At 57.6% G+C, this 25,253-nt stretch overlaps 1 protein-coding gene across 2 annotated transcripts in view; it reads left to right on the top strand.

The window, feature by feature from the left end:
• Positions 1-25,253, top strand: part of VAC14 (VAC14 component of PIKFYVE complex) — an 83,605-nt gene that overhangs the window by 55,067 nt on the left and 3,285 nt on the right. For both annotated transcript variants that reach the window (XM_040982403.1, XM_040982401.1), the window contains exons 15-18: positions 20,317-20,491; positions 21,653-21,771; positions 22,535-22,614; positions 24,756-24,906. In XM_040982403.1, the coding sequence (XP_040838337.1) occupies positions 20,317-20,491; positions 21,653-21,771; positions 22,535-22,614; positions 24,756-24,906 (525 nt within the window). The remainder of the gene's footprint in view (positions 1-20,316; positions 20,492-21,652; positions 21,772-22,534; positions 22,615-24,755; positions 24,907-25,253) is intronic.

Raw genomic sequence — 25,253 nt, 5'->3', positions numbered from 1 at the left:
AGAGAACAATGTTGAAGCAGTTTGATGTGCCACGTTCTCAAGGGGGAAACCAGATACAGGTCTGGAAGTTGGTGCTCTAGTCACTCAGTCAGCCGCTGTTTTCTAAACACCCACCCTGTGCAAGATGTCCTTCCTGGTGGTTCTGCCCTTGGAGGAGAAGAAGAAAGGCAGTGTGAGCTCAGCCCTCTGGAGCTCCAGGAGCAGGCAGAAGGAGACAGAAAGGAGGCCGAAGCACCCAGGCATGCTGGGGTCCTCCTTGTCCCCTCAGACTCCACGCTTCAGGACCTGGATACTCTGGGGCAGTGCCTTTTAGCATCTCCTGAGTGCCCTCTGCACACAGGGAAGAGAGAGGAAGCCACCTGCCCCCTGGGCTTGCTTAATTAAAACAGGCTATCTCAACAGCCCCCTGGTACTTGGTCCCATCTGTGCCAAAGCATACAGCCTAATGCTTCCCCCATACCCAGGATCCCAGCTGCTCCTCACCAGGCTTAGGTAGGCCCCAGGTGCTGGTATCTCCAATAGGGCATTTGCCCTTCTAGGGCTTGAACCTCTTGTGCTCCGTGCTGGTTTCTCAGAAGCCTGGAGTCCAGCCTGCTGGCCAGGCCTCACTGCCAACCCAGCCTGACCTCAGAGGTCATGCAGCCCTTAGCACCAGCACAGAGGTCCCAGCGGGCTGAGCCAGGAGCCCCTCACATAGGGGTAGAGCTCTCCCTGCCCTTTGCCTCATTTTTCCAGTTTGCCGTCCCCTAAAAGCAGCCCCCAGCTCCTCCCAGTACGTGCTGTCATTGGCAGCTACACAGGCTAGGTTCTGGGCAGTGGCTACATGCTAAGGCAGCTTGTCCACGCAATGCTGACCAGTCCCAGGGTCTAGATCCTGGCCGTCCAGGCCATGGCACAGCATATGATAGGCAGGCCCTCTCTAGCAATAGCTTCCTCTGGCCGTCCAGGTACAGGACCAATGCCCTCCAACAGAGGCCTGCTTGGGACCCCTACTGGGTTAGCCTGCCCTTTCATGTCTCCATCTCCTTTGCTCTTCTGACAAGGGCTAGAGAAGCAGTGTGAGAATGGCTCTGCCACCTGTCAGGAAACACGGTGGGTGAACTTGCTGCCGTCTTTGGGCTCCAGGCAAACCCTAAGTGGCTCCTTGCAAGCCTACAGGCCGAACTCAGAAAGCAGAAACAGGGTTCTTCTGCCCTCTCCCTGTCCCCCACCAGCTTGGAAGCTATTGTTTCTGCAACATGCTGTGCTCAGGACCCTACACAGGACAGAGGCATCCGGAGTTCTTGAAGACAGACACCTGCTGGGGCTTCTCGCCACTGTGGAAAATGCATGGTTTCCCTCGGGAATGTGGGAGCACTTCCTGTCCCAGGCTGTGCCTCAGTGCTGGCTGTCAGGAGTGGGAACGGCACCTGAACTCCAGCCAGGCCTGAGTGGGTTGGACGTCCTCTCCGTGTCCACATGGCCTTCTTATCTGGTGGGGTTAACAGTGAGATACATGCTGAGCTTGGGAACTCAGTGTCTCCGAAACCCTCAGCTCTCAGCCAGCCCCACAGCCTCCCCAGAGCCCAGCAAGGGTGAGACGCATGGGCTTCCCACAGCAGCCAGAGCTGGAGAATGGAGACAGCGTCTGGATCAGACCTGGATTCAAACCCCAGCTCCTCTCACTGTTGGCTTTTCTGGACTGGGGCACAGCTGCGTCTTCACAGTGCTGGGCCGTGAAGCAGAGGTGATGTTGAGGCCTGCATGGTTATTTTCCCTGTTGTAGCCCAGCACTGTCCCTGTGTGGTGCAGCCTCATGGCATGCCTTAGCTCCTGCCTCCCATGGTGGCCTTTGGGGAACTGAAACCAGACCCACGCGAGAGGGTGAACTCATTAAACCCTGTGTGCCCAGGGCCTCAGGCACCGGCCCGCAGCCAGCCCAGCCCCACTAAAACAACTCCACACAGTGTAGGTGTCGGTGTGCACTGCGCTCCCCAGGGCCCAGCCCACCCGCCATGCTAATGTGGCCAGAACAGACTCAGGCCTTGTCTACCCATGAACCATGGCCCTCACACGCGGGAGAAAAGGAGCGGAGGGGGAAAAGCCAGCCTCTTTGATAAACTGTGAGATGAACTCCGGCGTAACCCAACAGCTGGGATCTTTACAAGCCTGCTTCTGTGCCGGGAGGGGTAGCTGCGCCTGCCAGCACAGCTCTCTGGCTGGCCGGCTCTTGGCCGCATCCACCGGGCCTCCCCCCTCTTCCTGCTGCCTCTCACGGAGCGCCTGCCAGAGAAGGCGTTCATTTCAGTGAGGGGCTGTGCTGTGGGTCCAGCTGACAGGAGAGGGCTTCCCAACACGTCCCAAGGGAAAGGGGTACTCCCAAGACACGGCAGACATTCAGAGAGCACAGGTTGGAGCTGTGGTGGGAGGGGAGGAAGCCATGCAGGCGAGCAGCACAGCCATGGAGTTTCCGGTTCTTTCTGGTGCTGCTCTCCCTGAGGCACACGAGGGCAGCGTCTCTCATTCCGCAAGAGGCTCGGAGAGACCCTGCTGGAACCCCTACTCCTGCTGCCCCCAGCACCCCCAGGGACCCGATCAGAAGGGCTAAGGGGACTGGCCACTGTAGCAGCTGAAGAGCAGTCACTGGAAGGTGGGTGGGCTTCACCTGTGGGCACCAGAGAGGGAGGCCCCGTGAGAAGAAAACTGTTTCACACTGTCACTGGGAAATGCCACTTGGCTGGTCTTGTCCATTCTGTGCTACGGGACAGGGCTGCTGGTTGGGGCCGGGACAGCCCCCAGTGCACATGGGCCAGCCAACCCCTCCCAAACTCAGCCTCTTCGCTCACGTACCGTAACCCTGCCAGCCCATTTTGCTGCTGATGACAGCAGGTGAATTGGGGTCAGGGGTAGGGAGCAGGCAGGGGGAAGCTCGCTTGCCTGAGTGACGGTGTCGCTGCAGGCCTCCACTCCCATCCCTTAGTCAGAACTCCTTAGTGGACCATTTGCATTCTCTCAGGATAATGAAGTTGATGAAGCGGACATGTTCAGCTGCCCTGAGTCCCTGCCCAGCAAACAGGTGCTTGGGGTTGTCAGCAGGTCTGTAGCTCTATAGAGGGCATTCCTCTGACCCAGGGAAGGGGTAGGGTGTTGACCAGGGCCCAGGGTTCTTCCAGAACACCTGATGTCCTTCTCAAAAGGAACCGCCCTTCTTTGCCAGCTTTAATTAAGGTCTACAGCTCCTTGTGTGAATCTTCTGGAACCTCTCATAGTCATTCTACTCCTGCGCCGGGGCAGGACAGCCAAAGGGAGTGTGATGGGAGCCATTTTGTGCAGGCAGGCCTTGGCTGTGGTCTGCTCTTGGGAGACATGGCTACAGGGCTGCGAGTGTTGGGCAGGCCCGGAGACCTCAGCTGATGTGTGCGAAGCTGCCTGGGAGGGAGCATCGTGTCTTCCACAGTAAAGTGATGTCCTTGCCCAGCCATTCTGCATGTCCTTGTCCCCTGACTCCAGACAGGCGTCCCAGCATTTCACAGAGCTGGCAGAGGGGGCTCTCATACTCCATGCCGACTCGGGGAACAGGTGGGCTAAGGCACCGGGGGCAGGCCCTGCCTTTGCTCTGCCTCTTCCAGGCAGTCCCTGCTCTCACTCACCCTGGCACTGACTGTGAAAGAGCTGTCTTTCTTTTGGGAAGCTGGAAACCATGTGTTAGGGCCTCATTAGGCCAGGCTGGGATTCATTAGTTTCTCACAGGCAGGGGGAGGCGGGGGACAGCGGCCCAGCAGGAGCAGGGCCTGTGCACAGGCCCTGGGAGCCTGACAACATCAGAGGGCAGCGGCACCACTTTCCATGGGTCAGCTCGCTTCAGGCAGGACCTGTGGGAGGTGAAGGGCCACAGGTGAACCGGAAACGAAAGGGTGCAATATCCTTCAGGATGGGCCCATCACCCCGACCCTGGGCCAGCTGTTAGCACTGTTTCTAGGAGCCCCTGGACCATGGAGGGGTGGGTTCAACAGCAGGCTGATAGGAAAGCACCGCACCACTTGCACTGCCACCGCCTGGGCTCCCCCAGAAGCACATTGTGTCTACCACGCATCTTAGAAGCCTCAGGTGTTTCCTGACTCTGAGCACATGGGAGTGAATTTCTCACTGAAGCTGGAGAGACCTGATCCAGATGGAGCTTGAGCCCTCTCTGGGCCTGGCTGGTTGTACTTGACCAGCAGATGCCAGGGAACTCGGCAGCTTGGAGTGAGGAACAGAGACAGCTTGGTGAATTAACCAGAAGGCAGAACGTGTGGCTGTGTATCATCCTTCTGGAACTGGTGCCTAGAGCGCAGGGACACCCTTTGTGCTGCCTGGACCAGCTTCTCTTCTGCCTGGGTCCTGCCCCTCCAAGGTCCCCCACTGCTGCCACTCCTGAGCGGGCATAGAATGCCACCTCAGCCCCTCTGCACTCTTGTCCTTCTGCACCCTGGCAGACTGGTGCTCCCCACAGCCAGCTCGGCCTCCTGGAACCCTGGGGACTTTGGCAGTGGGCATTTGCTGGAGGAGCTCTCTCTCACTCCTGCTCTGAAGGATGTACGTTGCCCTCCCTTCCCAGGAACATGCATCATTTCTCGTTTTCGCTAGGCTTCCATTGAAGATCCCTCTGGGTCTCTTGCTTTGTCACTTCAGAAGCTGCTGCTGTTAGTGCTGAATTTGGTACCTCTTTCTGTGGTGCCCTGAAAGAGGGGACCCACGTGCCCCAGTGCCATACATGCCCCACTCATGAGGCCATCAAAGCCTCCTTGTTGATCCTCACACAGCACATGCTTTGGGGCCTGTGTCTCCATTTCACCCTTAGCCTTGTCAGCTTGGGGACTTTGGGGCGGATATCTGGCCTAGTGACTGCCATGTCCACACCCATATCATAGTATTGTCACTCCACCTGCAGCTCCAGCTTTCTGCTAATGGGTACCCTAGTTGGCACAAGTCCTTGGGTCCCTGCCACTGACTTGGGGATCTTGGATTGAGTTCTCAAGCTTCCAAATCAGGCTAATCCAACCCCAGCCATCATTACAAGGCTTTAAGAAGCAGCCAGTGGGCCAGACTGTCTTCATTAGATGGATAGATGTAGACATGTACCAGTGCACACACTCGCGCACATAATATGGGTACCTCTCAGTCAACGTCCCAGCCTCCCCGCTGCTCCCCAGAAGCCCCGCCGTGGCCTGAGAAGGGGCAACTTGCTTCCACTGTGGTATTTCCTGTGAAGCTTGCCTCCTGTCTTAGTCAGGTAGCACTGTGGGCTCAGCTGCCCCAACCTGTCTTCCTTCCATCTCCTGATCAGGGCTGTGGGGCAGCCACTCCCCAGTGCCCATGAGGCCTTTTGTGAGCATCAACTCCACATAGAGAACTATTACAAAGCTGTGAAATCCTGGGCCCGCACTAATCGCCCCACCAGCTCGCTCGGAGACAGAGCAATTAAACACTCCTTGCCTTTCATGTCTCCTCCCCGGGGCTGCCCCTGCCCTCCTTCCCCAGGAAGCCCTGTCCTGCCTTCTGACTCTGCCCCTGCGCTTACCTGGCTTTGAACCACATATAATGGAGCCGTGCAGTTTGTGCTCTTTGCACAGCCTGGCTTCTTTTCATCCACATTGAGTTTGCGGGAGTCGCCTGTCAGCTGTGGCAGTTCACACTTCCCTGGAGTATTCAACTACTCACTTATCTGCTGCAGCATTGCTGGACTGTGGGTGGCTTTCAGTTTGACCGTACTATGAGTCATGTTGCTGTGAACACATGGTCACGGGCGTGCACGTCACGTCCCGTCTCCAGGAGGTCCATGCCAAGGAACCGTGTTGTGTGTGTGTGCACATCTCCTCCGAACGCCAGGCTGGCGAGTGGGCTGCGACCCTGTGGAGAGCCTGTCGAAAGCACACATACCAGTTCTACTCCCTTGAGCACACACTCACCAACCCTTGGTTGTAGCAGCTGGTTGGTATACAGCTCCTTGATGCTTTGGCCTCTTCCAAGCTACAGACATGACTATGAAATCAAGGGGCTGTCATGTCGCTCTGCAGATCAGGGTCCAACAGAGTTCTGTGTGTCCTGCTGTAGGGTCCATGTGCCCGCCCTAGTGGGAATGGCAGAGTCCAGGAGGGGGGCCATGAGGTCCTACAGGTCCCAGCCCCAACTCAACTGACCCCCAACAGTCAGAACGACTGGGCCCATCACGTGGCTACCTGCCAGAGGAGTTTTCTTTTTCTTTTCTTTTTTTTTTTAATATTTATTTTATTTTTATCATAATGTCAGATAGAGAGGAGGAGAAACAGAGAGGAAGAGCTTCATCCAATGATCCACTTCCCAAATGACCACAACTGCTGGTGCTGTACCAATCCGAAGCCAGGAGCCAGGAACTTCTTCCAGGTCTCCCACATGTGGGTGCAGGGTCCCAAGGCTTTGGGCTGTCGTTGACTGCTTTCCCAGTCCACAAGCAGGGAGCTGGATGGGAAGTGGGACTGCCAGCACCCATATGGGATCCTGGCACTTTCAAGGCAAGGACTTTAGCTGCTAGGCCACCACGCTGGGCCCCAGAGGAGTTTTCTTAAAAGGGAAGTGCAGACCGGGGTCATTACACCCGCTCTAGTCATGGTGAACATTAAGTGATGCCACCTGTTTGTATGTAAAGAGCTCTGAGGAGAGCCTAGCACATGGCAGCTGTGCAGCCGGTGTCACAGGAGAAGGAGTGTCTCAGACATGTCGATAGTACTTGTGTGTTCAGTGGATCCGTAGTAGGCATATGGCAGGTGTCTGAGTAGTGACTGCCATCAGTGTTTAGGCAGCTCCCACAGCGTTACAGGTACCAGAGATCGTATGCCCACTTTTAGACACAAGAGGAAAGATTGCATATGGAACCAGTAATAAGGCCGTGGGCACAGGGAGGCAGTCCCGCAGGACTGAGGGACTGGGAGATGGAGCCGGCCTTATTGCAGGCCAGCACTGTGGCAACCCAAGGCACAGCTATCCAGTCCTCGGCCGGTCCCCAAAGGGAGGGTGGGTGAAGGCTGACTGTGTAATCCCACAGTGTCCCTGCAGACTCCCTTGTGGCAAGGTGGCCGGGGCTGGGGAACGTGCCCTGTGGAGAAGCTGCCTTCCCAGAGCAAAACTGTAGGTGTTGGCATCATGGGGGTGGGAGAGGGCGTGTGGCCCACCCAGCAGGAGCCCCAGGGCCATGATTGCTGAGAGCAGGAGCACCCCTCTCTGCTGAGTTCACTGGCATAGCAGAAAGCTGAGGCCCTCGGCTCACAGTGAACATGACCATAAGCTGCCTTGGGGCTGAGGACTGGACTGGACTGACAGTCGCCTCCCCTCCCCCAGCCCCTGGAGGAGGCAGTTGGACATGGTGGGACATTTTATAGGGGTCTGGGGAGTTGGTGAGAAGAGTGCTCCCCAGGTTGGGAGCTGGCTCCATCCCCTAAGTGCTTCTGGGCCCCCCAGTCTTGGGCCCAAGATGTCCGAGGCAGCCGGCCCTGCCTTCTACCAAGGTTGCCAGAGTCACAGAGGAACCTCCAACCAGGGTTGTGATTCTCAGCTGTGAAGGGTTTCGGAGATGGGGTTTGGGGGCGGTCCTGGGCCTAGGGGAGCACACCCCAGCTTCAGGCAAGCCAGAAGCTGTGACCTGGATCTGCTGTTTGCTGTTTTTTCCAAGCAAGACGTGCCCTAATTTCCCCTCTCCCCGGGCTCTGCGGAAGCTGCGCCTGGAGTGGGCTTTTGAAAGGCTGCCTGAGTGCGGTTGGGCACCAGCGATCTATAGAGCTGGTGCGTTTGCGATCTTGTTGAGAGTGCTTACGGACTGGAACCGCAGGGGTGGGATGACTGGGGTCTTTTGTTGCTGGGGTTTTCATTTGTTTGCTTGTTTTTTACTTTTTACAACTTAAAAAAAAAATCTGTCTGGTCCCTGCTCTCACCCCTCCCACCTGGCACAGTCATTAGCCTCATGCCTGACTCCCTCCTCCAACCCACCCAGCCCCTCTTCTCCCCTACGCATCAGGAATGAAACATGCCAAGTGATAGAAGGAAAGAACCTGGCCACAGCCTGGGAAATTAGGCCACAGCTGTCAGGCCAGGCAGGAGCCGGCGCATCTCTGAGAATGGAACTGCCGGGGGCTGACTGGCAGGGCTCACCCCTCCTCCCATTAGCATGGCACCGTGTCCACCTGCCAACTATGAGAGCACCACCGGCAAGTGAGAGGGCCAGGCCGCCACGTGCCCCCAGCAACCCCGTCCCATGCTCACTGCTGGGGACACTGCTACAGGCAAAGCAGGTCCCTACCCTCTGGGGTTCGTCTCACTCCTGAGTGACAGCATCACAGTGTGAGGATGGTCAGTGGGAGCAGATGAGGTGGGGTGGGGGCACCCAGCCCGCCAGAGGCACCAGAGGGGTACAGAGCAGCTTCTAGAATAGAGGTAGTGTCTACAGTGCTTCTGGTCCAGCACTGGTCAGCCCTGAAGCCCAGAGGCCACTCCCCGAGCCCCCTGGGCAACTGGAAATGACTGGGAAACCAGGAATAACAGGGAGGCCAGCCCCTGACGTGTGCCAGGAGCCACTAAGGGTCTGAGCAGGATCCCAAAAACTTCCACGTGTTGGGAGGGCACCCAGAGTCTCCCAAGAAAAGCCGCTGAGACACAGCCCCCTAAGCCTTAGACCAGGATACAAGCAGAGCCATGCCACAGGTTGCTGCCCCGAGCCCAGCGCCATGCCAGCTTCCTGCAGCCTCCCAGAGGAGGAAAGGGGCCCTGGGTTCCCCAGAGGGGATGGAGGAAATGCAGGGGAGACCCTCACTGCCTCACTGGGACAGCTGTGGCTTTCTTCCTCTTCCCCTGCCACGAGCCTCATAGAAAGTCTGTGTCCCAGTTAAGGAGGTGGCCCCGGGCACTTAGTGCTGCTGAAATAGCGTGGAAGCCATGAGTTCATCCAGTGCCCCTTCTCTGCCAGACCTCCTGGTGCACGTCCACCTTTTCCTTGCTGCAGTCTGAGCTGACCCTCTCCTTTCCTGATGGACAATTGGGAATTTCCATGCTGCTGCCTGTCCATGCGGCCTGAGCAGCCGGCTTGTCCACCCTCTGCCCACCCCCTCTCCCCTCCGCAGCCACATACACACCTGGTCTTTGATATCTCGGGCCTGCAGCTGTGCTGGCCCTGGATGGCATAACCCATCCAGATGTGAAGCCTGAGGAACAAGGCCAAGGAGCAGGTGGATCCTGCCAGTAGCTGCTCAGTGTAGAAAAGTGCTGCCGCTTTCTGCCCCCAGGTCACGCAACTCCATGTTGGTGTGCTTGTGAGTAAAGTTCAAGTCCAAACTTGGGCTTCCCCAGCCCGTGGGGAAACTTCTGGGAGCTAAAAGCCAGCTGTCAGAGACAAACCAGGGCCAGAGGCCAGAGGTGTGCCAGGCCACAGCCCAGGATTCCATCCCTGTGTGTTTCGCTGTGACTGCGCCCACCTGTCCCTCTTGCTCATTGCTGACTTGGCTCTTTCCTGATCCTCAGAAAGGACAAGTGCAAAGGCAACTCCAAGATTTTGTTCTTAAAATCAGGAGGCAGAGTGAAGTTCAGGTGGCCCTCATAGGCTGTCGGAGTCTGGTGCCTTGGCTGCAATGCCTCTGTGACTGTGCAGCCGCTCTGGCAAGGCCACTGTTCCACTCTGAGACAGGGGCTTGGTCTCCATTGATGAGCCTTCCCCGCCTTCCTCACTGGTGAGTCTATTTCAGGAGGAAGCCCTCCCCTCAGTAGTAGGCTCTCCTGCCTCGGAGTACAGCCACGCAAGCCTTATGCTGATCACTCCTCCAAACAGGCCGACTTGGTAGGAGGTTTGCCTGGTTTCAGATGAAACATACGCCTCTGAAGCCAAGAGCCACAGGAGCTAAAAATACCATTTCCCGGCTGTTGATCCTCCCGTTTGTGAATGCGTGTTTCCTTTGTTAAATCGGCAGCAGCCGCTCTCAGACCACGGAGCTCTGTCTCCCCGGCCCGGAGCCCCCGACACCCCGCGCCCCCCTGGCATTCAGGGAGGGCGTCAGGACAATGTGTGGCACATAAGAGTTTTAAAAACTCCCTTACTTACCACTTAGAAATAGTCAAGTTATATAAAAGGCAAGTTGAAACACAGCTCAAGATTATGGTGTAAAATGTGATGGTTAATGGCGTAAACTGTGAAGATTATGGTATAAAATACCGGAGACCTGTCAGCTTCCTCTCTGAGAGGTAGCCTCTGGGGTTAGCTTCATGCTTTCCCTTCCAGAACATTTTCCGCGCTTTGATAAACTCGGGCTTTGCTTTGCTGGCTGTGGATGCTAGATAGCATTGCTTCGCAGCTTGCCTGATTTAACCCTGCACCATCTCAGCAGGCACATCTGCCTCAGGACTCTGGGCTGCACATGCCCCCTGGGGCACTGTGCCACCTCCCGTGTGGGTATGGAAACACATCCCACGTGAGGCTGCCTCCTTGCTCTGCTCTGAGGGATGGTGCTGAGTGCCGCCCCGCCTACCCCACACTGACTCTCCTGAAGGGGCCTAGTCTGTAACCTGAGCCATTTCCTCCCCATGGCGGCTCCCAAAAACACCTTACTTCCCGGGCTCTTTTTCCTTTCTCTGTTTAATCCAGTGATGATTTCCTAGGCTGTGCAGGAACGTTTGCATGGAAAGCCCGTTTCATGCATCTTACAATTCCTTGAAAATGATTGGTTGCAGAAGGAATTTTTCTGCCTTCTTGCAGGGAAGGGGCTTGGGAGAAATCATCCCCCTTTCCATTGGCTTCAAACACCTGAAGGAGCCCCCTCCCTGCTGTCTGTCCCACACTGCTGCAGTGGCTCTTCCGTCCCGGCAGTCCTTTCAGACTCTAATCTTGCCACTTCCCAGGCGACCCTGCAGGGAGCCGCTCTGCTGTTTGCGCTTTGTTACGCCCGTGGGTATTAGTGTTTAACTTCCTGTTCTGTTTTCTCCGCTTATCTTGGTGCCCTTTAAGTGGGCGCTTGTGAGGAGCTCCCAAAGGCCATCTCAGTCCATAAAATTCCACAAAACCACCTAGACCAGAGACGGGAAGACCCAGAAAAGCTCTTGTCACCCCAAGTGCTTCTGCAGGAGCTATGTGGCCGTAAAAAAGCAGGAGTGGTTGGGCTGGGCCGGACTCTGGAGCTTCTTCTGGGGTGCTGCTGCTGCCAGAGGCAGGAGGTGAACCCATCACCTGAGGAAGGTGAAGGCAGGCAAGGACCGTGGCAGGGGTGACCATGACAGGCCCAGGACTCGCCCAAGAGTTCGCCTTTTACCCTCTGGGAGTGGAGGTAGAAGGATGGGCAGGGAGCCCGTGATGTGCCAGGCAGGAGCCAGGACATGAGGCCTGGACAGGAGGGGGGAGAAGAAGGACATGCGAAAACAAGCGTACCAGCCTCTGCCCAGGACTTCGTGGCGTCGCCCGGCGGGCACCACACTCGGCCTACTGTCTGCCCATCTTTAGCAGACTTAAGTGCAATCTGGGTCAGGGGTCCCGCAGGCTCAGGATCCCTCCTGGGTCTGGAGGGTGAGCGCGCAGCCTCCTGGGTAGGTGAGGCCCCTGGTGGGGCAGGCGGCCATTGCCAAGAGGAGAGGTGTGGAACTGAAGCCGTGCGTGTGGGGCCCTAAGAGCACATTGGTACCTTGGGAGGGAGGCAAGCCCTGGGTGAGCTCCTGGCTACCCAGCACCCATACCAGTGGGCTAGACAGTGCGCCCCAAGCTTGTGGTGGGGAAAGGCAGCAGAGAAGGGCCTGACTGCTGGGCTCTGGCTGGGCACCAACACTCAAGACCTCACACACATGACGTCCCTGGGACAGAGAAAGTGCTCTCTGGCAGGTTACTCATGGCCTGTACCGGGAAGGAAATATTGGTTCCCACCCAAAGAACATCCCTGGGCAGAAGGCAGGAGCTCGGCCAGAGCCACAGCCAGGGCTCAGGCGTGTGTCAGCTCCTCTTAGCATGGGTTGTCGTGGAGGCAATGGTATTTTCTTTAGTGACCTGTCTTTGGTTTTCATGCCCTCAGAAGGGTCAAAAGATGAAATTTGAACACTCAAAAACCATGGGCTATCACCCCAGGGGTTTGCAGCCAACCTCCACTGCAGAGACAAGCTATCCCCCACTTCCAACGCCTTCCCACTCAGTGGGACGCAGCGCTGTCCCCCATTATCCTGCCTTTTCTCCACTGGGGCAGAATGCTCAGCCTCTTTCCTGGGAGGCAAACCCAGACCTCACTGTGATCAGAGATCTGAGTCCCTTCCAAGGGCCCCCTCTGAAAGTGTCTCAGCTGGAGCAAGACACTGCCCCAAGCCCTGGTAGCAGTCCAAGGGGGTCTAGCACACAGCAGCTCAGGCCAGCAGACCTCCACAGCCAAGGAAAGCCAGGCCACCTGTGCCTTTCCAGCTTTTTGTTTTTATTACTTCATTAGTGTATTTGGAAGCTGGAACGACAGAGACAAAGTTCTTCCATCCACTGGTTTACATCCCACATGGCAACAATTGCCTGGTCTAGCCCAGATCGGAGCCAGGAGCCAGGAACTCCATCAAGTCTTCCACCCAGAATGTAGGGGATCAAGTCCTTGGGGCATCTGCTGCTGCTTTCCCTGGCTAGCAGCTGAATTGGAAGTGGAACAGTCAGGATTCAAACTAGCATTCCCATATGGGAGGCCCCAGTGCCCACAGGGGCCCAGCCGTGACCAGAGCTGAAGCACAGCTGTGAAAATAGGTGGTTAGGAATTGGCAAAGCGAGGCAGAAGAGGGGTGAGGGCTGTTCTGAGATGGGGTGCATGGCTTGAGCGAAGGTCCAGAGAGGACTGGAAAGGTGCCTTGCAGGCCCAATGGGGGCTGGGCTGGCCAGGCAGGCCAGGCCCTGCTGCTTCAGCAGCAGCAACCTTGCAAGGACATCCTCCCCAGAAGTCTCCACAAGCCCAGCCCAAGTGTCACAGGGGCTCCATCTGAACAGAGACAGCCAGCCAAGGACAAAATTCCCCTTTGTCCCTGCTCCTTTCCCCATCGTCCATCCACGGCCCACCCTCCCTCCCTTCATCCCTTTCCACCTGGTGCCAGCAAGACCCAGAAAAACAAGTCCTCATGCCTCCTCCTCCCACCCCAAGAAACTTTTAAGTGTATCAGACACATCGACTGCATTAAACACGATGAATTTTTAAGGCATGAGTTGGCAGGGTTACCATGGCTGCTTCTGCCCTGAGGGGCACACTGGCGAGGATTGATTGAAATAAATAAAACAGATTTACAGTGTTCATGCTTGGGAAGCCGAGAGTTGGAAGGGAGGAGGGGCAGGGTGCAGGGCCATGTGGGGCTTTCCGAACTTCGACAGGGAGGCCGCTGCTTCCTCCCCCACCCTCAGGCTCGTGAGACCCAGAACTGCTTTCCCTGTAAATCCTGAACCTTCCCAGCCCCCCACCCAACTCCCAGCTTGTGGGCAGGGCCACAGCCTTAGAGGAGTCCCTCTGCCCTCAGGAATAGCTCTGGTCCTCTATCATTTCTGGCCTTGACCTTGGCTTGCACTTGGGCTTTGTTGCTCCCCCCCATGTTCCCTTGGCCTTGGACCCCCGGAGAGTGTGTGGACGCCTATAAGCAGGCCATGTAGTGGAGGAAAAGAGGACTTGTCACTCTGCATGGTACTGGCCTGGTCAGCAAACCACCAGCAGCTCTGAGCAGACCGGAAGGAAAGCAGCCCAGGCCAGAGACTGAGCAGGGCAGCCAGCCCTGACTCCTGGGGAGCACTTGGACCTCAGGTTCCCAGGGCTAGCCTGCAGGACTGGGGTGCCTGGCCCCCACGCGCTCTTCACATGCAGCCTCCTAGAGGTGCTAGAGCCAGTCAGCCTGCCTGGCCATCCTTTCATCCCCCTCACCTGTGCAGAGCTGGCTGTGGCCAGTGAGGGGGCCCAGCTTCCCTACACCAAAAAGCTACACTTGCAGCCTGATACTGCCTGCTCCCAAGGGGCTTGGAGAAATGGAACAACTTGGGGCGAGAAGAAATCCCCCAGGTGGGAGTATTGGGCATGGGAGGTTCCACTGAGTGAGGCAGTTTGAAGGATGGCACATAGTTCTTCCTGGCCCGGGTGGCACCATTTGTTTGGCCCAGCCTAACGAGAGGCACCAGTGACATCTTCCACATCCCCTGCCTCTATGGTGGCAATCACAAGGCCCAGTCCAGAAGGAGCAGCCACTTGATGGCAGGTGCATACAGGGTGCAGGCTGAGCCTGGGGAGAGGGCCCCTGGGAGAGGTGACTGGGCATAGCAGCCCAGCTTCTATGTATTCCGCCTCCCAGTATTGGCGTCTCTGCTTCACAGGCTTGGGCCAAGTCCCCTCCCAGTCTGCTGTTCTGCATTCAGAGCCAGGTGCACAGGTGTTCCTGGGCCTCACCACACCTCCCTCGTCCAGACTGAGCCCCCCTGCACATGGTACCAAGGAACCAGCGCGATCATCACTCTAATGCTGGCATATGTAAGAGGTGGGGGGGCCGAGGACAAGCTAAGGGAAGAGGGCTGCCCGCCCACCTTCCCATACCCCCAAATCAGAGGACAGGTTGGGACTTCTGGGTGTCCCCAGTATGGGAACCTGGGAAGGGTAATATGACAGTGTGGAAAGGGACCTGTTCCCACCTTGGAACTGTCAGTCCTGCTTGGAGAGTTTGCTTGGGAATGGGGTCATGGAAAGTCTTTCCTGTCCCCAGGACCAAGCATGGTGGAGAGGTAAGCCGGATCACTGGGGATCCCTGTGTGCCCAGGCCCTGCCCTTACCCAGCACCCCCAGAGATTGTGCCTTGCCCTTCCCCGGCACCCTCAGGGCCATGGCCTGCCCTTCCCCAGCACCCTCGGGGCCATAGCCTGCCCTTCTCCTGGCCCGGGAAGAGGCCTGGGCCTCTGGGTGCAGAAGCTGCTCCCCACTGCTTTCCACTCTGCACTTAGCCAGAGAGGGCTGAGGTTGTCCTCCAAATCAAGCCTTGACTGTGCCCGAGGTGGTAGCCTTCCAGTCCCTGGAGGAGAAGCCACACTGTCCCTTCTGGACAGAGAAGGCAGCACCTGGCTCCCTTCAGCCTTCACTCGGTGTCTAACCCCACCAGCTTTCCTCAGAAATGAGGCCAGCTGCCACCTGAGGTCCAAGGCAAGGAAAATGCCTTCCACCCCAGGCCACAACTGAGGCCAGTGTGGGGAGGTTTGGCAGATGCTGGCAGTGGAAGAAACAGTGAAGTGCAGGGAGTCCTAGGCCCTGGGAAAGATCTCTGGCAGTGTGGACAGGGAAGGTATTGGGGACTTTGGCTCCTGACCCCAAGTAGTCCTAGGCTGTGACCTGAGGCTGCCCGGCAGGGACTTTGTGCATGCAATGCCGTCATCCTTTCTTTTTTCTTTTTCTTTCTTTCTTTTTTTTAAGATTTGTTTTTGTTTGGAAAGGCATATCTACAAAGAGGAGATAGAGAAAGAATCTTTCGTCCTCTGGTTCACTCCACAAGTGGCCACAATGGCCAGAGCTGAGCCAATCAGAAGCCAGGAGCTTCTTCTGGTCCATTCTCGACTGCTTTCCCAGGCCATAAGCAGGGAGCTGGGTGGGAAACGGAGGAGCCAGGACACAGACTGGTTCCCATATGGGATCCTGGCACTTGCAGATGAGTTAGCCTTTGAGCCATCGCACTGGGCTGAAGCCTGGAACTTTTTCCCAGTTTCCTTCATGGGTGCAGAAGCACAAGAACTTGAGCCATCCTCAGCTGCTGTCCCTGGCCATTTAACAGGGATTAGAAGTAGAGCAGCTAGAACTCAAATAGGCACCCCCATGGGATGCCAGCTACAGATAGAGACTTGGCCTCCTTTGCCACAGCATCAACCCCAGGAATTTTCTTTCAATATCCACTTTAGTTGGAAATTTGATTGGGAAAGGGTATTACATTTTTTTCAGCATTTACAGGTCTACTAGATTGTGTAACATTGAGGGGTTTCCTAGTACTCACCCATCCTTATATTACTGGAATAGATTTCTTGGGGTCCTTTAGTGTCCTGTGTCCTTTAGTGTAGCACTAGGCTCCAATCTCTCATCCTTAAGGGAAGGTGGCCACCCTTCTCTTGATCCCTGGGAATTCAGAGCAGGCGTGGGGGGCATGTTGCTCCCTGGAGAGCTGGCAGTGTGTGGCAGAGGGAGCCAGACTCTTTCTGCTGAAAATAGAGGAGTAGGTACTGGGGCAACAGCAGATGCCCAAGAGGCAAGGCCTAGGGGAATCGGCCTGGCACCCCATGACCAGTGGCAGAGCCCAGCTGCAGCCCCTGAGTGCGTCCCTCCCTCCCCTGGGTCACAGCTGAGAGCCCTTCACCCACTGGGCACCTGGGCACCCTCCCTGCAGGCCTCCTCCCACCCCACCTCTGCCGAGTCTCCAGACATTCTCCAAGCCATTATCTCAGGGCAAGTAGCACTTTAATACAGGCATTATTACAAACAGTGCCTGCAAACTGTGTTTCATTACCAGTTCTGTGCAGCTCAAGCGGGACAGGGAAGTGATGATGCCCCAGCCTGCAAAGCAGCCATCTGCCAGTGCCCCATCCCCACCCTGGGCAAGGGCGCCCCAGTGCCCGCTCACAAGGAGCCTGGAAGAGGCTTCTGGAAGCAATTCCTCGTACCCTGGTTGCTGGGTGACCAGAAACCCAGGGTTCTTGGCTTCAGGGTCTCTTCTGCCCAGGGAGATACCAGTGCTTAGGACTGTAGCTGGGTACAGCCAGGCACCAGCATGTGGCCATCACAGCTCCTGCTTTCCTCCCTCTGCCATCTGTGTCTCGGTGGGAGGTAGCTGCTGCCTCCTCAGGCTATTGTGGACTGCCTGGGGTGGGCTGACTTTCCAGGTCGTAGACCCCCAGTAGGGCAGAGTGAGAGAGAAAGAGCAAAGTCTGGGAGAATGGAGAACACAACGCTTCCGCCTTCCCCACCAGGGGCTTGGTTGATGGGGGTACAAGCGGGAAAAATGTAGCATTGGGCATCAGTTGGTGCAGACAGAAGGAAACTGCCAGCAGTGCACACTGGCCGCCCAGGGGCCTTGTGGGGTGATGGTCAGCTCCCCCAGGCAGGCAGCCACTGAGGGCCAGGCTGCCTTCTTTCTTTTTTTTTTTCCCTTAATTCATTTATTTGTATTAGAAAAGCATATTTATAGAGAGAAGGAGAGAAACCATCCATTGGTTCACTCCCTAAGTGGTTGTAATGGCCGGAGCTGAGTTGATCTGAAGCCAAGAGCAAGGAGCTTCTTCCAGGTCTCCCACGTGGGTGCAGGGTCCCAAAGCTTTGGGTCATCCTCTACTGCTCTCCCAGGCCACAGGCAGGGAGCTAGATGGGAAATGGAGCCATCATGACATGGACTGGTACCCAGGTGGGATCCTGGTACATGTAGGGAGAGGATTAGCCAATTGTGTAGCTGAGGCGCCAAGCCAAGGCTGCCTTTTTACTTTGAAGCATGCAAGGGTCACAGACAAGGCCCTGCCTTTGCAGTACACACTAGAGGGACAGGAAGGAGCCCAGTGTACAGGCACAACAGCAAGATGAGCCAAATGGGATGCCCTGATGGCTTAGAAGTGGGGCTCAAGGAAGGATGTACCAGACCACAGTCTTGTCAAGCGGCAAGCCCTCAGTGGCTGGAAGGAGCAGGCCACAGCTGGGGTGGTGAGGTCAGGAACAAGAAAAATCATAGTGGAGGATGGGAGGAAGCCAGCCCAGGGTGTGGGGCCTTGCAGGCCGCAGGAAGGAGCTGGGCTTGTGTTAGAGCCGGTGGCAAGACTCAAGCCAGGCAGGACCATGCTTGGGTTGGCACTTTTAGGGTTGCCCCAAGTAGTGCATGGAAGGTGAACTATGCAGATGAGAGAAGCCACAGGCAAATAGATTGGGCTGTGTCTTGAGACTCACCAAGCTGAGACAGGCGACTTAACTTGTGATACCCGTATCGCGAGTCACACTGCCAGTTGGAGTCCTGGTGTTTCCACTTCAGTCCAGCTCCCCAGAGACAGCCAATGATGCCTCAGTGGTTGGATCTCTGCTGCTTATACAGGAGACCCAGACAGAGTTCCAGGCTCTGGGCTTCTGGCTTCAGTCAACTCCATACCTGGCTGTTGAGGCATTTGGGGAATGAACCAAGGAAGGGAAAATTCCCCTCTCACTTTGTTCTTCTTCTCAAATAAATAAAGATGGTCCCAGCAAGTGATGGCAGACCCCTGCTCCGAACTGTGGTGATTGAGACAGAGCACTGGGAAGGCAGGGTGCCGCCCCAAGAGCCAGAGTGACTCCCTGGTTTGCACTTGAGTGGCTGGGCAGGCAGTGATACTATTGAGATGATGGGGTGGCACTTATATCCCAGAGGGTACCAGGAGTTGGATCACGGCACTGCGGAGCCAAACAGGCCTGCAAGGCAGCCGGAGCCCCAGGAAGAAAGACACGTGGGAATTGCTGATCTCCAGGCAGCCCAAGAGACCACCAAGGCAGACTGGAGAGCGGGTAGAAGGTACAATTCACGAGGTGGGAGGAAAGCCAGGAGCAGGTGGAATCACCATTGGCTAGGGAAGAGCATTTCTAGAACATTCCACCACCTGACATCTGCAGCCATCAGAATGCCCCTGTCCATCAGGACATCGGGAGACCTTGGCAGCCCCCACCTACCCCTCTGCACCCTTCACAAGAGCGCCCCTCCCCACCTTCAGCTGCTGCAGGTCCCAGCTGGGTCCCCAGCCTCTCCGGGAGTGCTGCCTGGCAGCTCTCAGCTGTTGGCTCGTGTCGTGGAGACGGCAGCAGCTGCAGGTGACGGGCGTTTGTCAGCAGGCTCCCCTCTCTCCCTGGCCTGGCCTTGGGGCACATTTCTGTCCCACATCCCTGGAGACAGAGCTCCTCAAGGGAGGGGGTTCTCAGTGGGCCAGGGAGTGCTGGCTGTGTAAGCTCCTGGCTTGTGGGCCTGCTGTCCCCACCACTGTAGGGGACCCAGCCCCTGTGCCATGCACTCTGCCCTGAACATCTCACACTTTGTCTGTGCTCATTGAATGGTCCACTAAAATTTTGCCTGTTTTGGCCACAGCCATTACCCCACATGGGAGAGTTGAAGCTGTTGTATGCAAAGACATCGAGATCATATGGCTGGGGATTGGGGTCACCAGGCACCAAGATCCTTGCCCAGGGCAATGGCAAAGGCCCAGTAGTGTGCACAGCGTGGAGGAGCGGGCTCCGGTTCACATGTCCAGTTGCCCCTACCCCCTCGACCTCCCAGCCGCCATGGTGTCTCAGCCGAGTTTGGGTTTCTCTTGTGATATTTTGCCCAGCCTGCTGGTTGCAGCTGGGGCTCGGCTGGAGACGTCCTGCCCACTGTTTGCACTTCGTGGTTTGGCCGCTCCGTTACTAAATACTCTAGGATTGTTCTGGGGCCCAAACCATGGCTGGTGTTCTGAGGGAAGCGGGAAGCTAGGCCCCATGAGGCTCCCTGACTTGACTGGGAGTTCAGGGACACAGAGCAAGCAGACATGTGCTTGCTATGTCTGTTTCCAGGCATGTGGCATCAAGGTGTGGCTGGAGGTCTCAGGTCTCACTGAGCCCAAAGCAGGGACAGGTGGACAGGTGGACAGCAGCAACCCCCAACACCCTTGGTGGGAGCCACCTTCCCACCAGCCTTCACTGGCTCCCATCACCCACTCCTCGGCTTCTAGTAATGTGGGGCATGCCCAGGCTCCCTCTGCTATTGACATTGCCCGGCCCCAGGACCCTGACAGTAGATTCTCTCCACTCCTGGGGTTCCTTTTGTGGCAGGGAGAATCCTTCCTGCGAAGCCCCATCCCCCTCTCCCAGGACCCTTCCTGGAAGACATGTGGCATTGGCTGACAACCAATAGAGTCAGGCACTTTGGTCAAGTTGCTTTTGCTGCCCCAGAGTGGCCTCTCGACTCTTGGAAGGGTAGAGCCCAGGCCCAGACTGTCTCAAGGCTATATTCGTTCCTCCAGCACCTGCTTCACCTCTGCAACCTGCCGGTGGCGCACAAGTCCTGACCTAGGCAGAGGGGCGGGACATCTGCCCTGGTGGGCAGAGAGAAGAGAAGAGCTCTGAACTCTGAGGAAAGAAGCAAGAATGCATAGGCATGTACCATGCTGATGTGGGGAAGAGCTCAGGTGGGCACCCTGGGGACTGGGACAGCCCAGCTGGCTACGCCTCCACCACAGGCCTTAGTATTGGTCAGGGACCCTCCCCCTCAACCCCAGGGAAGAGCAGGTGTGTGTACTCTGGACACCAGAAAGAGAGACGAGGCATCCAGGCCGGGGCCAGCCTAAGCTGTAACCACCACGTGGCCATCTTCCAGGCAGCTGTGCCTCCTGCTGAATGCAGAGAACATCTTCCACTCAATGGCCGACATCCTGCTCCGAGAGGAGGACCTCAAGTTCGCCTCAACCATGGTCCACACCCTCAACACCATCCTGCTCACCTCCACCGAGCTCTTCCAGCTGAGGAACCAGCTCAAGGACCTGAAGACCCTGGTATTGTGTGGCCGGGACTCTGACCTGGCTTTTAGGCCAGGCTCAGTGGGAGGGGGTGCACCGGGGCAGGTATGACAGCAAGATTATCCCAGGTCCAGAGAACAGCGAGGGTCTCCTGGGAAACAGTGTCACTCACCCTGGGCCCCCCCACAACTGAGGTCTTTGCCCGCTGAAGTCAAAGTCTGTAGCTTTCCTGAACCTCCCTCACCAATCCAAGCCCTATGCCCTCAGCGGGCAGTGTCCCCTCTGCATCGTACCCCACCCAGGAGTCAGACACTTCGTCTCCTCAGGTGGCCGTCTTAAGCCAGAGTGTCACAATGCCACCTGACCCAAACCTTAGATGACAATCTCCACAGGCTGGTCAGAGAGCAAGGGGCCCCACACCCTCACCGGAGTGCAGACATTGGGTCCAGGCCTCCAGGTCAGTTTACGGCTGTGGGCACCGTTCTGCCTGCAGGACCCAGGGCTTAATCCCGTCCTCCTGGCTCTGTCCATTTCCCCTGTGCCCTTGGCCAAGCCAATACGGCTTCCAGTCTTGTGTCCTAGCCTCCCCAAATCAGCCAGGCCTCCCCATCTGAGGATGTCTGGGGCTCAAGTGGTTCGGAGCGATCCAGACCACAGCCCGTCTTCCTCCTGCGGCTCCTCCCAGACATTCGCAGAGGCCTTCGGAATTGTCCCCAGGAAAGAACTCCCCCAAGAGTGGGCTCAGCTCCTAGGCCACTCCTAAGTGAGCTGGGCCACGCAGTGCACTGTGGAGTGGGAGGCGTGTGCTGAGGATAGAGGCATGCCCCTCACCCCCCTCCAGGAGAGCCTGGCCACAAGGAAGCTTCTTCCTAACCCCACCCCAACCTCAGTCCAGCGCAGGGGCGCCCAGGGACCACAGAGTCAGGGCGAGGCTGTGCCCTGTTATTTTGCCAAGGGCTGACTCGCGGCCAGGCCCTGGCTGCCACCACGTGGCTCCATAGGCCCAGGAGGTAATGACAGGGTCTGAGGAGGAGCTGTCAGCGTTTCCTTTGTGACAACTCGTTCCCAGCTGGGCTGCCAGACACAGACAGGCATGCTGAGCTGGCTCCCTGGCCACTCCCAAGGGCCCCCGGTCTCCCCCACCCCCGCCGCTGGCAGGAGCAGGGTCCCCTCACTGTCCCCCATCTCCCCTCTCAGGAGAGCCAGAACCTGTTCTGCTGCCTCTACCGTTCCTGGTGCCACAACCCAGTCACCACGGTGTCCCTCTGCTTCCTCACCCAGAACTACCGGCATGCCTACGACCTCATCCAGAAGTTGTATCCTTCCCAGGCTGGGGGTGGGGTGTGGTGGAGGGTGGGCAGAACATGGAGGGGAAAGACAGACACCCTCCTGACTTGCCTCTGCTCAGCCTCTTGTTCTGGATGTCAGAGCCCTGTTCACATCATTGCTGGGAGCTTCCTAGAGGGGTGCGACAGCTAGTCAGGCTCTCAGGGGAACAACGGGTGCTTCTGCTGGGGCACAGCAGGGCTGGTACCTGAGTGAGGGTGGAGACAGCCTGAGAGTGGAAAGGAGTGCAGGGGGCCTTCAGGGGCCACCATCCAGCAGAAGACGGTGACAGGAGGGCACATGCGCCCCCGCTGAAAGGCAGGTGCAGCCAGGCTGGCTGCCCGACCCGGGCCCTGTGGGATCCAGAGCCAGCTTCCACCCTTGATGGGTGCCTAGCCTGGCTGCTGTGACCTAGAGGCCCCCAGCTCCACAGGCTTCTGGTAGCCCTGTGGGGGCTGTTGGTAGACCACCCCTTCGGTGGGTTGTGAGCAGAGCCTTTCTAGACCCGGGACCTTCCTAGAGCTGGACACAAGCGTCCTGTTGGGGCCCGGCTAAGCTGCTTCCCATTTGAGAAGTAGGAAGGCCGAGTGAGAAAGGACCTGTATCCATTCCATGCCAGAGGCTGCTGGTGTGCACCCAACCTTGCACACAGGAAACCAGGGCCAGGAGGAGGCCCTGCACCTCTGCCGTCACACTGCCCCTCACCCATGGGCCGCTGGCCACGTGGCAGACTTTCCTTGATCATGTACCCAGCGGGGACCTGGAGGTCACTGTGGACTTCCTCACAGAGGTGGACAAGTTGGTGCAGCTGATTGAGTGCCCCATCTTCACCTGTAAGAGCCTTGCATCGTGGTAGCCTCCAGTGCTGTGGGCGGAGCTGAGCCCAGAGCCCAGCCCTTGTCTGGGGCCTGGTGGGGACCAGCACCCCAGGGAGGTTTCTGCAATGTCAGGAATGCAAGACCAGGGATGACAGGCCATGCTGAGACCAGCTGGAGCAGGGTCAGGCACCAGACGGCAGAATATCAGTCCTGGCTGTGCCCCTCAGGCCAGCACTGAGGACAGAGTCCCCACAAAGCCCCACCCCTCTTCCCAAGCCCTGTGGTGGCTGCCTCCCCTGCCAACCTGGTTGCCCAGGCTTCCCACCCACCCTGGGGCCCAAAGAAATGCACAGACTGAGGGAACCCCACCCCACACTGCTCCGTCTCCTGCTCCCAGTCCAGCTTCCCCTAGCAGCAGGCACCATGGTGACTGTGGCCCTGCATGCTCAGCTGACACTGCAAGAGCTAGGCCAGGTGTAGGCCTGCCCTGGTGACACTGCAAGACTTCAGGCCCAGGTTCTCAGGGGCAGAGGGCCCCCTGCCTGGCATTTGCCCCAGTCCCTTCCACAAGTCAGATTCCACAAGGCCCAGAGGGTCTGAGGAAAGACCCGAGGCAGGCTCAGGCTTCTGCTGGAGCCATGGGCATAGAAAAGTAGAGGTCACAGCTTGCCTTCCTGCAGTAGGCAACATGGGGACTCTGGGACCCCCAAAGACCAAAGCAGGTAGGAGGTCCCTCACACAGCACCACCCAGGGCTGACCCTGCCTCCATGGAGGTACTGTTGCAGCCCACATGAGCGGGGCCAGTTCCCCGGAGTCCTGGTGCCGGTGCCTCTGGCCTACCTGCTGGGAGTCGGGGAGCCTGACATTGATGAACTTGCCCAGGCGGCTCACAGAAACCCTTGTGCAGTAGGAAGGCTTAGCAGAGGGTACACAGAGATGACAAGGCACAGGGGAGGGGGCCGTTTGCAGCCCAGCACCCTCTAGGAACCTAAATGTATTCAGCTAACTGGAAGCTGAGCTCTGCGCTTTGAGATGCCTGTGGAGACTCCATTACCCAGACAGGATTGATTGTATCATCCATCATTGGTGATCGGCTTAACCTTCTCCCTGGAGAAGAGTGTTGGGGGGACTGGAAGGCCCCATCCTCTGGTCCTGCCTTGGTTCTGGGACGCAGCCCTCCCCTTCCCCCCACCAAATGGAGCAGCTCTGGGTATGTCAGCCAGCAGTCAGCTCATTAGCATATAAGAAGATGTTTAGCACTTCAGAGACTCCAGAAGTTCTGGAGTTGTCCTCCTGTGCCAGGAAACAGGCCAAAACGAAATCTATTTCACAGTATCACAGCCAGCAGCCAGCTAGGTTCAGGGGCAGGAGGAAGGGCTGGGGCAAGCCCAGCAGAGGCCTGGCTGCCCCTGACAACCCCTCCTAGGCAGCAGTTGGTAGTCCATCTTGTACCTAGGATGCCCTGGACTGGTCAGATAAATGACCTAGTGGTGTCCTAGAGGGGCTCCAAGTAAGAGGGGAGGTGCAGGCCTTGGGTCAGACCTCCACCAGCACCAGGGGGTCCAGCCACCTCGTATTGGAGGGGCTGCTGGCTGGAGGCCAGGGGGTACACCCCCAGGTGGGGCATGGGGGACACAGCAGACCTGGGGAGAGGGCTAAGTTGAACCTCCAGCAGCACCTCCTGAACACTGCCGGGTGGCCACGTGTCTTGCTATACACACAGGCAGTTTTCCATACTGCTCGCCCTCAGAGCTACCCTAATCCGCCGTCTTTCTCTGCAGTTCACCCTATTTATAGCTTTCTGTGTTGGCACGTGCCGAGCCATCCAGGGAAATCTTACACTGCAATCCCCCAGCCCCCTGATACCAGGGAGACAGCTGAGTGGGGGTGGAAGGGGAAAGGATTTAGGGACTATGGGCAGGAGGGGAGATGGGAGGGGAGAGATGAAATCAGGGAAACAGCTGAGACGCCCCTGGGGGCGGTGGGGCAAGGCCACCTGCCTGGCCCTGCCGGGCGGGCTAGGTCCCGGGCGCTAGGTGCCTCAGTACCAGGTACAGGATGGCTCACCCTCTCCTCGCTAGACTGAAGGAAGCGGGAGTGCTGGGTTGGATATATTCCCAGGCAGTACCTGACCCTGACCCATGCCCCACCACAGACCTGCGCCTGCAGCTGCTGGACGTGAAGAACCACCCATACCTGATCAAGGCCCTGTACGGCCTGCTCATGCTGCTGCCACAGAGCAGTGCCTTCCAGCTGCTGTCGCACCGGCTCCAGTGCGTGCCCAACCCTGAGCTGCTACAGACGCAGTGAGTGCTTCCCCAGCGGCACCAAGTCTCCCCCACTTCGGCCCAGCCCCCATGACCCTGGGCACCCCATCAGAGCCCCAGGCCAGCGGTTCTGGGAGTGCTTGCCGGCAGGAAGTGGTAGCATTGCCCTGTCAGCGTGCGGTGTGTGGCCCGACTTTAACCTGCACACTCAGGCTGTCCTAGCTAACCCAGCAGACTCCAGGAGACAAGCAGCAGGAAGGGGAGAGCTCCAGCCCCACTGAGATGAGGCCCAGGTGGCAGTAGGGCAGGGTCACGTGTGTGGGACTGAATGCTCTGGAGCACACGGCCCCTCCCCCGTGGCACAGGAGCACAGCCCTAGGTTGTTG

This window comes from Ochotona curzoniae, unplaced genomic scaffold (genome assembly GCF_017591425.1).
Source record: "Ochotona curzoniae isolate NIBS_2020 unplaced genomic scaffold, NIBS_Ocur_1.0 contig_3622, whole genome shotgun sequence".
Classification (NCBI taxonomy): domain Eukaryota; kingdom Metazoa; phylum Chordata; class Mammalia; order Lagomorpha; family Ochotonidae; genus Ochotona; species Ochotona curzoniae.
Note: the sequence above shows the minus strand (reverse complement) of the source record. Positions and strands in the feature narration are given on the sequence as shown.